This window comes from Cydia strobilella, chromosome 9, assembly GCF_947568885.1.
Source record: "Cydia strobilella chromosome 9, ilCydStro3.1, whole genome shotgun sequence".
NCBI lineage: Eukaryota > Metazoa > Arthropoda > Insecta > Lepidoptera > Tortricidae > Cydia > Cydia strobilella.
This window is the reverse complement of record NC_086049.1, coordinates 3,980,468-3,996,921: the sequence shown is the minus strand read 5'-3', so window position 1 is coordinate 3,996,921 and position 16,454 is coordinate 3,980,468. Positions and strand designations below refer to the sequence as shown.

The window sequence follows — 16,454 nt, the reverse complement described above, 5'->3', positions numbered from 1 at the left end:
CTATAAGTCTCAGACAAAAAATTGTTTGTCAAAATCAGATCAGTTGGACCGAACTTGATCTGAACTCATCAAGCTTTCCTCTCAAACTCGTTTGATACAAGTTTGTCAGTGTCACATTGCCGATAATTATAAAGTAATTGACAGTGGAGAAATTTACATTAAGAATGAATTTAGTGGCGTCAGTGGATGTGTTACTAGAGGACTTGATAAAATGCCGATACATTTAAATATGATTTCGATAATTTGCTTTAGCTCTACCAAAGAGAATTGAGTGTATGAGGGTTATTTATTATCATGAAATTTTGTAGTCACAGTAAATTTACTGCCATCTTTCGACACAGGATTTAAACTATATATATATGTGTGTGTGTGTGTGTATATATATGGATAAATTATTTTTTAACGCCATATAACTGAATCATGTTCTTTCACTGATATGTGTTAAAATTGTTAAATATCAAACGTTGTCGCCATCTACACGAGTATAGGCCAAAGGTATGGCGCCATCTTTTCGAGCATAAAATTTTCTTGATTTTCTGAGGCACATTTTTCTACCGACAGAATTGTCAATGGTATCTATTATTATGTAGTCATAAATTAATGGATGGAATGGAATTAGGTGCGTTACGTTACTACGTTTGAGCATTGATTGCCGTAATTGTGTGCATCAGTGTTGTGTGTTGGTTTAGATAACTTCACGTTATTGGTTTAATGGCAGTATTAACGTATGGAAACAGAACCATCTTGGGGACACCTTTCCGCTATAGTTATATATTTTTTTACGATTTTCAGTACCCACAGAAAGAACACTGTTTTTCAACTGTAATAATAAACATTTTGTTGACGTTATATACCTACCTTCTTGACTGAATTATTCTGTTAACCTTTTCGTTATCAGCCTAGAGGTAAATACTTCTGGTCGAGCGGTAAAATAAAATGGTCATTTAGATTCTGTGGAACACTAACTGATTTATTTTGCGATTGACATGGTTAGTTAAGGGGCCCACTGACTATCAGTCCGCCGGACGATATCGGCCTGTCAGTTGTTCGGAACTGTCAAATTTTTGTTCTAAATGACGGGCCGATATCGTCCGGCGGACTGATAATCAGTGGGCCCCTTTACATTATCAATAGCAAAAACATGTTCAGAATCCACATTTTCTTCGCTTGACTACACCCATTACCATTGCTTTTTTTTTTGGATAAATACATGCCTTTTTAGGGAAGTGTGGAAGTAACGCAATATTGTTTACTATCGATTAGTAAGAAGCAACAGTATGGCTAAAGGGGCCCACTGACTATCAGTCCGCCGGACGATATAGGCCTGTCAGTTAGAACAAAAATTTGACAGTTCCGAACAACTGACAGGCCGATATCGTCCGGCGGACTGATAGTCAGTGGGCCCCTTTACAACCTTTTATAGACGAACAGTAATATCGGTGGATCTGCGGACACCTGCCCGCTATGTCAAATTATTTGTGCAAATACTCACCTGCCTAACAGGCTAATTCGAGCGTCCACTGATATCATACTCATACTCATATATACTCAGATTACGTTGGCATTGGCCTAAAATATATCATTTAATAATGTCCGAAAGAATTTTTTTTGCGGTTAGACAACAAAAGACAATCGTACACTGACGAAAAGAAAAATGATGACAGATGCTACGAAAAGTCATGTGACTATTTCCATAGGTACATTATTTAAGTTACGAAAAGTCACGTCGTAATTTCCATAGGTACACTGAAAAAAAAGCAATACAAATTACCTAATGGTTATCATTTACGTACATATGGAAATCCTTATTATTGATAGCTTTTCGGTGTAGGTATTATGTAAAAGGGGCATTATTTCACCACAGTGTTCCGATTCACTTCCGTGAAGACATTTTGAATATTTTTATGGTGTTTCTGGTTATATGTCATAAAGTTATATATACTTAAATAGGTTCAGGTGATCAATCAAAAAAATGGAAATGCAATCAAAGGATTTAAAATGTGTCCTCGAAAGCGAATCTATAGCAAAGCCCTAATAACAACCCAAGTATACATTATGGTATATTATACAGTACCTACAAAGGCCGTGACGTGATTCTCTTCAAAAGAAAAAATAAAAATAAATAAATGTCATTAGACTCGTCAGTAGATTATAGGTAAGAAGTAATTATCTAAAAGTTTACACGAGACAGCAACGTTCATCAACAGGCGAGCAATAAAAACAGCAAACAATAATATGATAAACACGTTTATTATTTTAAAATTAAACATACAGTCACGTTCACGCCTCATTCTTACAATTTTAGTTACAATAACCTATCAAATGTATCTATTGTTATTTTACACAATCAGGTATTATATACCATTTTTATTATACACTCCGAGAACTTTGAATTGAGCTACATATCATTTTAAATGGTAATATCTAATATATATTATGTATGTGTTAATTAATAAATATTACGCATACGAAGCGCCTTAATTAAATACAAAGAGCTGGAATGTTAATTGTTCGAGTCGCGGGCGCAGCTTTGGCAATGCGTCCCCGATCTATCGTCGGGGAGCCTCTTCTTCACGACTCTAACCCGCCTAAAGGTCACCAATGTTGTATTGTACACCTAAATTTATAAATAATATTAATTCGTCAAGATATGCACAGCTTTCATTCACATTATCACTGGGTCGACCGCGCGGTCAAGGTAACCTTAATATTTGGTAATGATACGCATCAGTCAGAGAGGCGCACAATGCATCACGGTCAGGGCCGGCTGCCGGCCGCGACCGGATCACTCGCGCACTAAGCCAGCAGGTGCGCCAGCGCCGCTAGCAGCAGCGCCGCGCCCAGCGCGCGTAGCGGCGCCGCGCCGCCTGGCAGCCCCGGCGGCGTCACCTCCTCCCCGAACACGTAGCTCTTCGACCCCGTGTGCGACTTCAGGATCCTGTAGTTCACATCACTCAACGAAACTTCGTTCTTCATGAAATTAAATAGCCTGTTTACCACAACGTAAACGTTGCCGTGGTCGTCGAAAGCGAATCGGTCCACCCACTGAATGTAGTTGGCGTCGCGGGCGATCGTCCTCTGCCCGTGCTGGAAGGGCAGGCTCGTGTTCCACTCCGCGATGGTCGAGTTGCCCACCAAGCCGAAGTAGAGTACGCCGTTTGTGTCCATTTTCATTCCATCGGTCTGGGAAGCTTTAATTCCGAGATCGACTACATACGGTCGTAGAGCGCCGTCCTTTTGTTCAATAGTTTCGTTTCGCAAAACTGAGGCATTGATGGCATACATGTGGAAGCTAGACAGTGGGCAGTAGTAGATGGTTCGGTCGACAGTGTCTCCGGCGAGGAACTGGGGTCCGAGCGCGATGCTGTCGACGTTGACCGGCAGGTCCACCGTGGTGCCGTTGATGCGGAAAGTTGTCGCTTCGGAAACGGCGGTCATTGAATAGGAATCACGCACTTTCCACGACTTCTTGTCACTGCGACGGAAAACTATAATACCCGGATCGGTAGCACTGTTATCCGTAATGTAAGCATAGTCTCCATCGCGACGGTTATCAACGACAAGATCGTTTAGATATGTGTTAGAGCTGTCCACTAAGTTTAACGGGAATCGCTGCATCTCATTCTTGCCGGTCTTTAGGTCGATGAGCACGATGGACGGCGGGCACTTGGAGTCTGGCTTGTCGGTGAGCGTGCCGACGCGTCCGTTGTCCAGGACCCACAGGATACCGTTGCGGTCGACCTGTACGTTCTGCACGAACTGCAGCGCCTGGCAGTCGCCGACCTTGTTGGCGTCCCAGCTAGGGAACGGGCGCAGCTTGGGCGCCGTGTCGCTCTGAACCACCGGGATCGTCGCGAGAGTCGCTGGAACCCCTTGCATCATCCTCGGTACAGTTATGAACAGGTTTTCGCCGTAGAAGCTTATTCCAGATATTAGGACGTTCTGGGGAATATATCTGCTTGTATTGAGGTAGGCCTCCCGATCGGCCGGGGAGGCCCAGTCGAAATCGATGGCGTTCCATTCGTAGATGACGCGGAACTGTTCGCGCCTTGGGGGCGGGAGTCGCGTCTCGTTCTGGGCGGCCGCGGCGGCGACGGCGAGGGCGAGCACTGCGGTGAGCAGCATGGTCGGTGGGCGCGGGAGGTCGCGAGTGGCGCGGTCGGCGCGAGCGATGCGACTGAGCCGAGACCGCCGCTGCTGGCGAGTCGAGCGCGCGTGACAACACTGCGACGTCACTGCCGACGAACAAACAAAACAAACGGACCCCAAGCAACAGACGCACTTCATTTCTGTTCTACTGACTAACTTTTGTTTTGCGCGGGACATTATAATAACAGCTCTAACATTATAATAACAAGCTCAGTCGCTTCCATTACCTATTAGATTTTCTTTATGTAAATGTAATAAAAATGCAATTTATTTTTTATTTTTACAAAATGTTTAAATGCATGTAGAAACGTAAAAATCTCTAAAGTATTCAAATAATGTAGTTTCCGGGTAGGGTTTTGCAAGGTCGCGATTCTCACCCCATCCAGACGAAGGGTCGGCTGTCTGGGAGAGGGTCTAACAATCGATTAAATTGGATTTACTCGTTAGGGTACTTTAGAATTAGTTTACTTCACGGGTATGAGTTCACTACAGTTCACATTGTATCTAAGTTATATTTTGAATTCAAACGGCGATGTCGTATGGAATAGTGAATTTAACAACGAAATCGATGAATTACTAAAATTCGCTTAAAATGTTTTGTTCTAGCTCACACGTTAAAGAATAAAACAAAATACCTAAATTATAAACTGGTAGAGAATGCCTTAAGTTACAAATTGCAAATAAATAAAACATCTGCTAAATTAAATATAACAACCCTCCCTTTTGCCGTAGTCGGGTAATAAAGTTAGGTAGGTACGGGTCTCTATTGTTTCCCATAAAGTTTTAAGTCATAATAATGTATTGTTTGTCAACCTTTAAGTTAGTCATAATCATAATTTGGTTTTTCTCAGAAACGCGTAACTTTTCAGGATTGTCATAAAACAAGCGTAACCTAACCTAACCTATCTATAGGATAACCTTACGAAAATCACAACTGTCATAAAGTTATCAAATCTCTTGTAGAGCCAAGCTTCTAACTTTACAAGCCCCAAGTTTACAAGCTTTACACCTTAGTCAAATTGCGTGGCTTGGCCGTTTCGCTACCGTCACATGGACGTAATAAGGTGAAAAATTGATTCACTATTCATTATTTTCATTATACAACAGTTCTTGTAGTAGCCCTTTAGGGGCTAAAAGTTTTTTTAGTTTTTCTGTTGTTTGTGTACTAAGACTATCTTACATACCAAATTTCAGCTTCCTAGGATTTCAGGAAGTACCCTAAAGGTTTTGACATAGAGTAACTTATACTAGAGCGGTACTGTCATAGTAAATTTTGAACCCCAGTAAATTCACTGCCATCTGTCGACACACTTTAAAACTAAAAATGAAGATTTATAAAAATACGATAGAATGTATTTAAATATAGATAAATGATTTTTTTTATTTGCATTAATTATTTTTATGATTTTGACCCATGTTCTTTCACTGATATGCGTTAAAATTATTAAATAACAAACGAAACCGTCAACGCCATCTATACGACTGTAGGCCAAAACTAGTAGCGCCCTCTGAACGAGAATCAAATTTTCTTGATTTTCGAGGCACGTTTTTTCCTTAGACTGTATCCATCTATTACGGAGTTATATCTATCTTTGCCAAAGATAGATATAACGTTTTGATGATCATCAGTGAGTGAGTGACGAAATCGTTTTTTTTAGATATGAATAAAAATTTAAAATATAAGAGCCATGTAATTGAAAATTTTTATGCTTATTAAGTCCACTAATGACATCATATCCCGAGAAATTTGCTTGTCTGGTATAATCCAAACCAAGTCATGAGGGTTCAATAAAACGACGAAGCGCTTCGAGAAAAGGTAGGTAGTGCCCTTGTTTCGCTTTGCTCGTCTTAAGATTATTAATAATTTAGGTACTTTTGATATTCTTATTGTTTCGTGCAAGCGCGATATGGATGGTTTCATATGTTAGTAAACTCGTACACATAAGAAAAATAAACCTGTTGTTCTAAAGATAATAAACATTGTTATGTTTGGTTGAATAGTGAATAAATCAATGTTTATGTTATTGACTCATGCGATAAATGTTCCAATGATAGCATTGAAAAAATCTAGTGCATGTGTATTGTGCGTTATTCAATTTTATTTTGAACGTAGGTACAGTGAGCTGCGAAATTGCATTGAGAAATTCTAAATGAATTCATTGATAAAGTCGCCAAATGTACTTCAGTTATTTAATAATATTATGTTTATTTTCAAGTAATCTTCCAAGACTCGTGATCCAAAAGACACGACAAGCTACGCTCGTAGCGCTACGCCGTAGCCTAGTAGGTAAATAGTCCTATTTTTTTAAAGATGAATAGGCAGGCGTTTGACCACGATCCCACCTGATGGTAAGTGATGATGCGGTCTACGGTGGATGCAGCCCCAAAACCTCTCGCAAGACTAGTTGTTGCTGTCATCCTGATCTAGCCTACCTAGGTTCTATCTAGTACCCGAAGGCTAATGAACAGGAAACCTATTAAACATTTATTAGCAATACGTTACGCATTTATGTCATGAGCTTGATTGTTACTCCGTGAGATGAGTCAGTGGTCCCCGCTCAAGGTTCAAATCCTGTTCCTGGCTGAGTCATCAATGGTGAAGAGTCACTGATGACATGTGATCTAATCAAAACATAAGAAAAAACGTATACAAATGTTACGGTTGACGAAATTTGGCATAAAAGGTTACACGTACATATCTCATATTGCGATCTTGAAATTGTATCTCAAATGATTTTAAAATTATACATCATAGGTACGACTTCTAAAACATCAGTTAAGGTACCTACCGTTTGAATCCAGACTGATCTAGCATTACTGTGGCAGAATTACGGCGCGATATTACTGCCGACTGCATTGCTGCCGCAAATGCCAATGATCCGGACAGCAACCTCGATTTTGACATTTTCACCAGCAATGCAGTCAGCAGTAATGCCGGTGTAGTCTGAATTCAACCGGTACCTATATTTAAATAGATACAGATTTACAAGAACTACTCGTATGTAGTAGGTTCTAGCTAATATTAAACCCCCCTAATATTTAATAATAACATTGAAAGGGGACAAGAAACCGGCCAAGTGCGAGTCGGACTCGCGCACCGAGGGTTCCGTACTTTTTAGTATTTGTTGTTATAGCGGCAACAGAAATACATCATCTGTGAAAATTTCAACTGTCTAGCTATCACGGTTCATGAGATACAGCTTGGTGACAGACGGACAGACAGACAGCGGAGTCTTAGTAATAGGGTTCCGTTTTTACCCTTTGGGTACGGAACCCTAAAAATTTATCGGGATGACAGATGCTACAACGAAAAGTCACGTGACTATTCTCATACCATATTTTAATTTCGTCTGACGTTTTCTATCATCATCTTAGCTAGGCCCCTGGCGTGACGAACGCGTGGTTACATTATATTGGTGACTAGCAGTGTTGCTGTTGCGGCCTTACTGCTGCAGTGTTGACACGGGTAAAGTCACTGTATGTAAAAAGTCAATCCCACCAGCCAACATGAGGTATTTCAAAATTTGCACCAAATGACCTTGCCACTCTTGTGGATAAAATGCAACTTTCTCGTCAGTCTTTGAAGAATAAAGAATAGTTATTTGTTATACAACGGTGCAAAGTTGTATTTTACCCGCGAGTGTTTTAACACACGAGAAGTAAAATACATTTGCACCCGTGTGTAACACAAAACTTTTCCCCTCACTATAGCGAGGAAAGTGCAACATCCACAGGCGTTAGATCATCTTCATCACTGGAATCACTCATTTTTTTACGATAATACGATAATATAACAGAAAACTCTGGAAGTTGTGTATTTTTACGTGTCGGAGTCGGTGAGAAAATTTTTGTTCACAATGTTGACATTTCTAACGATGCGTTTTGAAATTGCATCGACTCAACTTGTGCGTTCAGAATTACATTCAACATCATTTAAAAAAACAAATGTTTCTTATGGAATTTAAGGTTTATGACTTAAAATTATTAAATAAAGCTAAATTTGGTATTTTTATTTAATGATAATTAATATCGAACTAACCATTATTAAGAGCGTTTTACGTTTTGTTATCTGTCAAAAGCTACTTAAACACGCTCTATCCAAGGTCAAATTACTTTCCCCACTAGTAGATAAAATGCGTTTTTCCCCGCTTGTTTTAAAGGATAAAAGACGGCTTTCTGAGCTAGTGAGGGGAAAAAGCCTTTACGAGCTGTGTGGTGAATAATCATAATCATTTTATTCATAAAACCAATTTACATGTCAAAAACTTATAATTACAATACAGTTAAAATATAAATCGAGATAAAACTTAAAATTAATATCTAAACAATAAATATACAATTAGGTGTAACAAAAACAAAAAATTAAATAAAGTAAATCATGGTCAATAGAAATATATATACCCACCTACTATTCATTTTGAAACCTTGCCATCTCCTCATACTTAAATCCAATACATAAAACCACATAATCGTGTCTCTCTAGTTATCGACACTGGTCCGGTGACTGTCATGTGGCCGTCACACACGCTAAGTCAATATATTTCCGTTGTTTACTGCAGTCAATATTTTAGAGATCAAATAGAACTCAATATAACCAAGGACTTTCTTAAGGGTCGGCAAGCTCGGTTCTCCATACAAACGTAGTTCCGCTCTCATTTTAAAACGACTAGCTAGATTGCTCTGAAACTTTGTACTTACAATAGGATAAGGTATACGCCTTTCGTGCACGAGTCCGACTCGCACTTGGCCGGTTTTTCTTTAGCGTTTATCGATGTGCGATTGTCATCTTAAAGGCCCCAGCAACGGTTTCATTATGGATGGTATAGAAAGGATGCCAATCTCTTATGGCAGAATTGTTGCAAATGTGACCGCTTTCAGCTTTAAATAATAGTTCCTAATCTCTCCGGTGGCGCTAGTTAGGCTCTGGGACATGAGTATAACATATATGAACCATATAAGGCAACAAATAACCCGACCAAATTACGTAGGTTGTTTTTGGTAGTTTTTCGGTACACCGAAAAACTACCAAACCATGGTGATACATGGTGTCGCCGCCTAATTTCTGGTTTTTGATGGACACTTTTCATACATAAAGATTTGGCTCCTTTATATAGTCTCCATGGGTTTCATGGTCGCCTTTTTGTCACTTGTCATATCTTGCATCACTTTCGCACTTACGTACTTGTTAGAGCGTGGCAGGCATGGTGACAAATGATAGACAGCCGTCCATCTTAGACCCGCTGGTTTGTTCAGTTTTCTCTAAAACAAACTTATTTACTTTACTGAAAATCATGATGCCATCGTTTAAATCTGTACTATGCTCATAATGAAAACAATGTCTTTGACGTTTACGACAAACTAAACAAATACCTACAGATATCTATATTATCCGCCATTTCTACTAAGAATGTGTTAGAACGTAATATTACACCGACTGAAGTCGTGTCGCCTTAGAAAAAGAGCTTGTTCTGATAAGGATTTTTTTATCGATTGACTGACAGTTAACACTGTACGTAAACAGAGAAATGACAAGTCAGCTGCAGAGAAAAGGCACCCCCCATGCATACAAAGTTCTGTAAATTAGTATGGACGTGGGGTACCTTTTCTCTACAGCTGACTGTACAAACTGTTCTTTTCAGGATAACATAAAACTGCCCCTTTTCACTGGCAACAGAACAGAACAGCTCTTGTTATAAGAGCAATTGTTATATACATACTGTTTCTCTGTTTTAGAATTTTGATTCCTCTGTTTCGTCTTGACGGATTAACATACATAACATAAGCTGATAGTAATCGTCGTATTATTTTTAGGGTTCCGTACCCAAAGGGTAAAAACGGGACCCTATTAATAAGACTCCTCTGTCCGTCTGTCCGTCTGTCACCAGGCTGTATCTCATGAACCGTGATAGCTAGACAGTTGAAATTTTCACAGATGATGTATTTCTGTTGCCGCTATAACAACAAATACTAAAAACAGAATAATATAAATATTTAAATGGGGCTCCCATACAACAAACGTGATATTTTTTTTGCTGTTTTTTTCCGTAATGGTACGGAACCCTTCGTGCGCGAGTCCGACTCGCACTTGGCCGGTTTTTTTTACTTTACCTTTAACTTATAAAGTTAGTATTTGTACATTGTTGTAAGAGATTAGATTGGAACATGATTGGAACACATGGAAACTGTAATTGAGAATTGAGAACGATTGCCAACTTTCAAACAAATCGGAATATTTCTTGGCCGTTTTCTTATTTCACTAAAAGACACGAAATTGCCATTTTTGTTGTCGAGTCATGAGATAACTGCGCGAGTCACGTTCGCTACGGGAATTAGTGTAACTCGTAGGTAATTAACCATACTTTGTATCAGGTCTTGCGACCCAGTGCCGCAGTGAGTATGTTAAATGAATATTATGAATAACATTTTATCTTTTTTTTTTATTTAGGTACTAGCAGTAGGTAGCACCAGCATGCATGCGTTAACCTAATGAAAAAATACATAAATATGCCTATTTTACTAAATAGGCCAAACGACAAAAACTTTCAAGCAAATTGTTGAGGGGCCTATTTGACTCGACATCGACTGATATGAAATAAAGGTTTATTTTTTAGGTGTAGAAATAGATCCTGCATTTGAAACTGTAATAAGCGCAAACTGTAACAGCTATAAGTATATCTATTCAATATGTGTTCTTGATTACAGTTGGCTGGCTATCAAGCGGTGTGAATCGATTTCTCTTAGAAACAATTCTCATCATTAACAACACAAAATACGTACATAATACGTACCAAAAGTGTACTTGTCAAAAAAGTGCCGGCCGTTTTTGAAGACATGCGTCGCTTAATGACATAATCCGTCGGTCTCTTGCCACCATCAATGTACCCGCTCTTCTAGAGCCGACTGGCATTATCAGAGATGATGGCAAGAGGCCCGATGGGATGTCCTTGGTTCCTTGGAGCTTGGGACGGATGTTGGTGTGGGATGCTACCTGCGTAGACACACTGGCACCGTCCCACCTCCAACGGACTAATGTAAAAGCGGGCGGAGCGGCGGAAAGCGCCGAAATTTTAAAACGTAATAAATATAAGAGCCTCGGTAGAGAGTATCATTTCGTTCTATTTGGAGTTGAAACTCTAGGTCCATGGGGTCCCAGCGCGCATAAGTTGTTTGCAGAAATCGCGAAGCGTCTGGTTGACGTAACTGGTGACCGAAGAGCTGGCGGCTTTCTCGCACAACGTATCAGCATTGCGATACAGCGGGGAAATGCCGCCAGCATCCTTGGTACAATGCCTCAAGGGCCTATTTTAGATTTAAGCTAGTTATTAATTTCGTTTACGTAGTACCACTGTATATATCTTGTATGTAAATAAATGTTTATATTACTATACGTACCATTTGTTTAGTTAGGTGCATATTACTTATATGTAGTGCGAGTGCGACATAGGTATATTATTACGTTGTCCTTGACGCAACTGGCGTCATTCTCGACGATTTAAAAAAATTGTTCGTTCCTCACCCTCCCTCTGTGTGTGAGCGGCTGAGAATTGATAATAATACTCTGCCTTTGTACTTCCATTACTGTAATTTATTTTTGTAAACCTGTTTTGTGTACAATAAAGTGATTACTACTAGGTATTACTACTACTACTAGTACTACTCTGGCAAGTTATCTTTGTCAATAGAAAAAAGCGGTAATTTAACATTTCTATGCCGCCTTTTTCTACTGACATAGCTTGCCTGAGTGTATATTGCGTTAACTATTCTAAGTATAAAGCCAAACGACGCATAGATTAAACTTGTATAGTCTTCCGCGCGCGTGCTGTGTATACTGCATATTTATTGTATAATATGTGGTCAGCACATTCAATTAGTACCCTCACCATGAGTTTTACGCGGCCTTAAACGCTAGCGACTGCGTCAACTCAAACGAAGTGCATCTCGCTAGCACCAATATCAGTATGAGGGAGATTCATTGTGAGTTAGTTTACGCAAGCGCTATATTATCAGTGTCAAACTCGTGGTAAGCATAGGTACCTATATGTGTTGCATTAGGTAGAAGACATGTTTAGGTTACTAATAGGAAGGAGTGAGACAATAACATGTATGTACGTAAATATTATTATAATATTGATTATTACGAGTCCATATTGTCCCACTGCTGGGACAGTATGTAAAAGAGTTGTCAAAATTTTCGTTTCTGATTCCAACTTTATGGCCATTTGTACTTTTCTTTAAACAATCATACTTTTCATTAAGGCGTTTCAAACAAACCCAAACAACAATAAATTACAGTGCTCCTATGGTTACTTTCGGTCTCCATCATCCGATCTACTCGATGAAATCATAAATATTGTATTTTCATCGTTTTTGCCTAAGGCCGGGATTACCCTTGTAAGTTTTACTTACGTAAGTAGGGACAAAGCTATTTGCTAGAATGAGATAACGATATTCATATCTCACTCTGTAGTATAGCTGTGTCCCTACTTACGTAAGTAAAACTTACAAGTGTAATCTGGCCTAAGAACAAATGCCAAAATTCATCCCAATTAGAACCTGGGAACCGTCCACTGCTTTAACATTGCCTAACCGTACCATACGGCATACATGGCCTGGCTTTAAAAACAGTGATACTCTACCAAATCGCTATCTATATTTGTGGTATTTTCTTTAAAAAGGGACCTTATTGTCGATGGCGCTTACGCCATTATAAACGATGCTCCGATAAATACAATGCCTCGCGACGCTGTGCGGCGTAAGCACCATCGACAATAAGGTCCCTTTTCATAGAAAATGCCCCATTTAATTCTTAATAATGGAAAGAGGGTGTCCGATATCGGATCGGACGATGTGAAAAAGTTCTTAGACCAAGGTTGCAATCCAAAGTCTCAATTTACAGTAGATAATAATGTGGGTTTATAGGGTATGTACTTATTTTAACATGTAATTGCGGCTAGTTTCCCGTAAAATCACTTATAATTAATTTTTCACCTCAGCAGCTCGAACAAGCCTACTTTCGTCACTCCCTGGAGTGAGGAAAATGCGACTTTCCTCACTCCAGGGAGTAAAACAATGTAGCTTTTTAATTTAGTGAAGGCCATGAACTTCATACTTTTATTACATTTTTTTTATGGTACGGTACCGTATCGTATCGTATCGTATCGTACATATTATAATACTTTTTTTTCTGTTTATTCTGTGTAATTCGAAATACATTTTAACCTTTAATATGTTCTCACTACTGAGGTGAAATCGTTATTTGTGCAACAAGAGAGGAAAGTTGGTTTTTCTTGCGAGTGTTTATTTTGAGTCCCGAGAAAGCGAAAGATTCCATAATTGAATCACGAGCGAAGCGAGTGATTCTAAGGTAGAATCTTGAGCGTAGCGAGGGACTCAAAAACACGAGATGTAAAATAACTTTGCTCTCGTGTTGCACACATAATTTTTCACCTCAGTAGTGAGAACATATTAAAGGTTAAAATGTATTTCGAATTACACAGAATAAACAGAAAAAAAAGTATTATAATATGTACGATACGATACGATACGAGACGAGACGAAACCGGACCGGACCGGACCGGACCGAACCGTACCGTACCATTAAAAAAATGTAATAAAAGTCTGAAGTTCATGGCCTTCACTAAATTAAAAAGCTACATTGTTTCACTCCCTAGAGTGAGGAAAGTCGCACTTTCCTCACTCCAGAGAGTGACGAAAGTAGGCTTGTTCGAGCTGCTGAGGTGAAAAATTATGTGTGCAACACGAGAGCAAAGTTATTTTACATCTCGTGTTTTTGAGTCCCTCGCTACGCTCAAGATTCTACCTTAGAATCTTTCCCTTTCTCGGGACTCAAAATAAACACTCGCAAGAAAAACCAACTTTCCTCTCTTGTTGCACAAATAACTATTTCACGCCGAATGTTTCTTTCCGCCGTATAAAGAACCCTAAAGGGCGTGGCTCGCCTCACACTTGTCGGTATTCGACAAATTGGACGATTTACCCGTTTGTATACTCGATATCGAACGTGCGTGAATATGAATAGTTAATGATGTTAAGCGTTATGGGCATAGGAAACGATTTCTTTCTAATTTCCGTAGCGTACGTGTGTTTTACACACGCAACGCTATTTTACTACAGAAGTCTACAGAAGCAGTTAGTTAACTGCGCGTTCTTTGCACTCTATCTAAAAACGGTTGAGCGTATGAAACAGTCATAATTATTTGGAACATAACCTAGGAAACTCATCCAATGCGGTTGGTCGGTCGCAGTATTTTTCAGATGGCGCTAACATAGCAGCGTAGCAAACGTGTCAAATCCTCATTTTCTTCGGGAATTTTATGTCCTGGATGCTAGTCCTTTAAGTCAAATTTCTTAGAACCAAACTAGAGACAGGTAAAACCTATGCTGGCGCCATTTATACAATTACCAACCCGATTAAACTATTTTGATCTGTGTTATTTTAAGAAGTAACGTCCTGAAGAAAAATCCGCTGAGGTCCTGGACACTTGAGGCCTTAATCATTATTTATTTTGTATAATAATTCTATTCAGTTAAGAACATAACTTGTCGCCGATTTTATTCTATATCATTTTTACCTATCTGTAAATATCAATGGAGCTATAGATGCCTTAATATTCGCGAAAAACCGATTTTTCTGACCCTTGACCTTTTAGTCCTTAAAAAATTTCCGACCCAGATGCGAGATTTTTTGTGACCTTTGATACAACTTTTAAAACGCCATAATAAAAGTGTATACTAGTTTCCAGCTTATTATCTCTCTTGCCCCTTTTTCTTGGCTAAAAAAACTGAATTAAAACTGTACCACATAATAACCGATATTTCTGATACCTAAAATAGTTAAACAATTTTATTTATTTTTCTTTTATCTTAAAATTATTACAATATATTACTATAGAGTCAATGTCCTGACGATATATTTCATTCGTACAATAGCTGGCCAATCAGCTATGTACTTACCATACTTATTCATATCAACTTGATATCAACAATACCACACAATACCTAATCATATCACGGTCGTATCTTCACATATGTTGGATGCGAAGCGAAATATGGAATCTTGAGCAATTTTTCACACCAATGCGACGATTATAAAATCAAATCGAAATGAACGTTATTAAATATTTATCAATTATCATTCAAAATATTCATTTACTGAAAAGTCAATTCCACCAGCTATAATTAGGAAACAAACCAAGCATCGTCACACTCATTCACACTACCTACGATTATTTGACAATCACTTGATATGTTTCCGTGTGAAAGCCAAATACTAACTTTAAAATTATGAATAAAACACATGTAAAATATTTCTGACTGTACGTCCATTTAATTTAATGTAAAATTGATTAAATTTATGTGTAATCTCGTTTAATAAATAAAAAAAACCATGTTTTATTATGTTTGTTTTTGTTAATTATTTTTGAAATAAAATTTTGTTTAATAAATAATTTCCTTTTTTTTTATTTATGTTAGGTTTAATGTTATTTGGAATTACATATTATTTGCAACAAAATAAAAACACACGTTAAATTATTGTATTTGTGCGCCATCTCTTGTTGAGTAGATGAACTACGATGACAAAGCGCACGGGCGAACACGATAAACGGCAACGCAACTAGTACCGACGTTTTTCGGTAGGTCTCGGCGTACAGCATATTGATAGTGAAGTGAGTAGATAGTTTTTGATTTAAACCATTTAATTGTGATTCAATTTCGTAAAGGAACTAAAATAAATGTAATATATACTAAAATAGAATAAAAATATTACTTATATTTAATTTAGAATATCATAAGCCTTGTTATACATAAATTCAACATATTCATCAACTCCCGTATGGTCTAGTGGCTAGGATACCTGGCTTTCACCCAGGAGGCTCGGGTTCGATTCCCGGTACGGGAAAATCTTTTGCTTTGTTTTTTTAACTTTTTATAGGAAATACCACATATAACAACTGCGGCGTGAGAGCACTATTCAACATAACATAAGTAATAAAAACTGGTTGTTGGATTTCGATCCAGCCGAGGATTCGTCCTGGACATTTATTTTCCTCACCGAACCAGCCCACCTAGTGATGGGTCGTTACCAGTAACTTACTCAAAAGTGGGAATATTCCCGGTAATGCTACCAGTAACATTACCCAGATCGGTAACATTGAGTAACTTTGAAAAAAATATTAGAATTGTATATGCTTTTTTCGTGTTAAATACTTAAGAAAATAATAATGCTATTATTTACAGTCATAAAACAGTCTAGGAATCTCTGAGAGAGTAAATTCCCAATGTTA

General features: G+C 38.4%; 1 protein-coding gene and 1 non-coding gene across 2 annotated transcripts; one reads left to right on the top strand and one right to left on the bottom strand.

Annotated features, from left to right (window-relative positions):
* Positions 1 to 2,234: 2,234 nt before the first annotated feature.
* Positions 2,235 to 4,302, bottom strand: LOC134744073 (protein yellow-like). Its single transcript, XM_063677738.1, has one exon. The coding sequence runs from the start codon at positions 4,285 to 4,287 to the stop codon at positions 2,797 to 2,799; it is 1,491 nt and encodes a 496-aa protein (XP_063533808.1). The 5' UTR covers positions 4,288 to 4,302; the 3' UTR covers positions 2,235 to 2,796.
* Positions 4,303 to 15,997: 11,695 nt separating this feature from the next.
* Positions 15,998 to 16,069, top strand: Trnae-uuc (transfer RNA glutamic acid (anticodon UUC)). The gene has a single exon. It is a non-coding gene; the product is annotated as a tRNA-Glu (tRNA).
* The last annotated feature ends 385 nt before the right edge of the window (positions 16,070 to 16,454 follow it).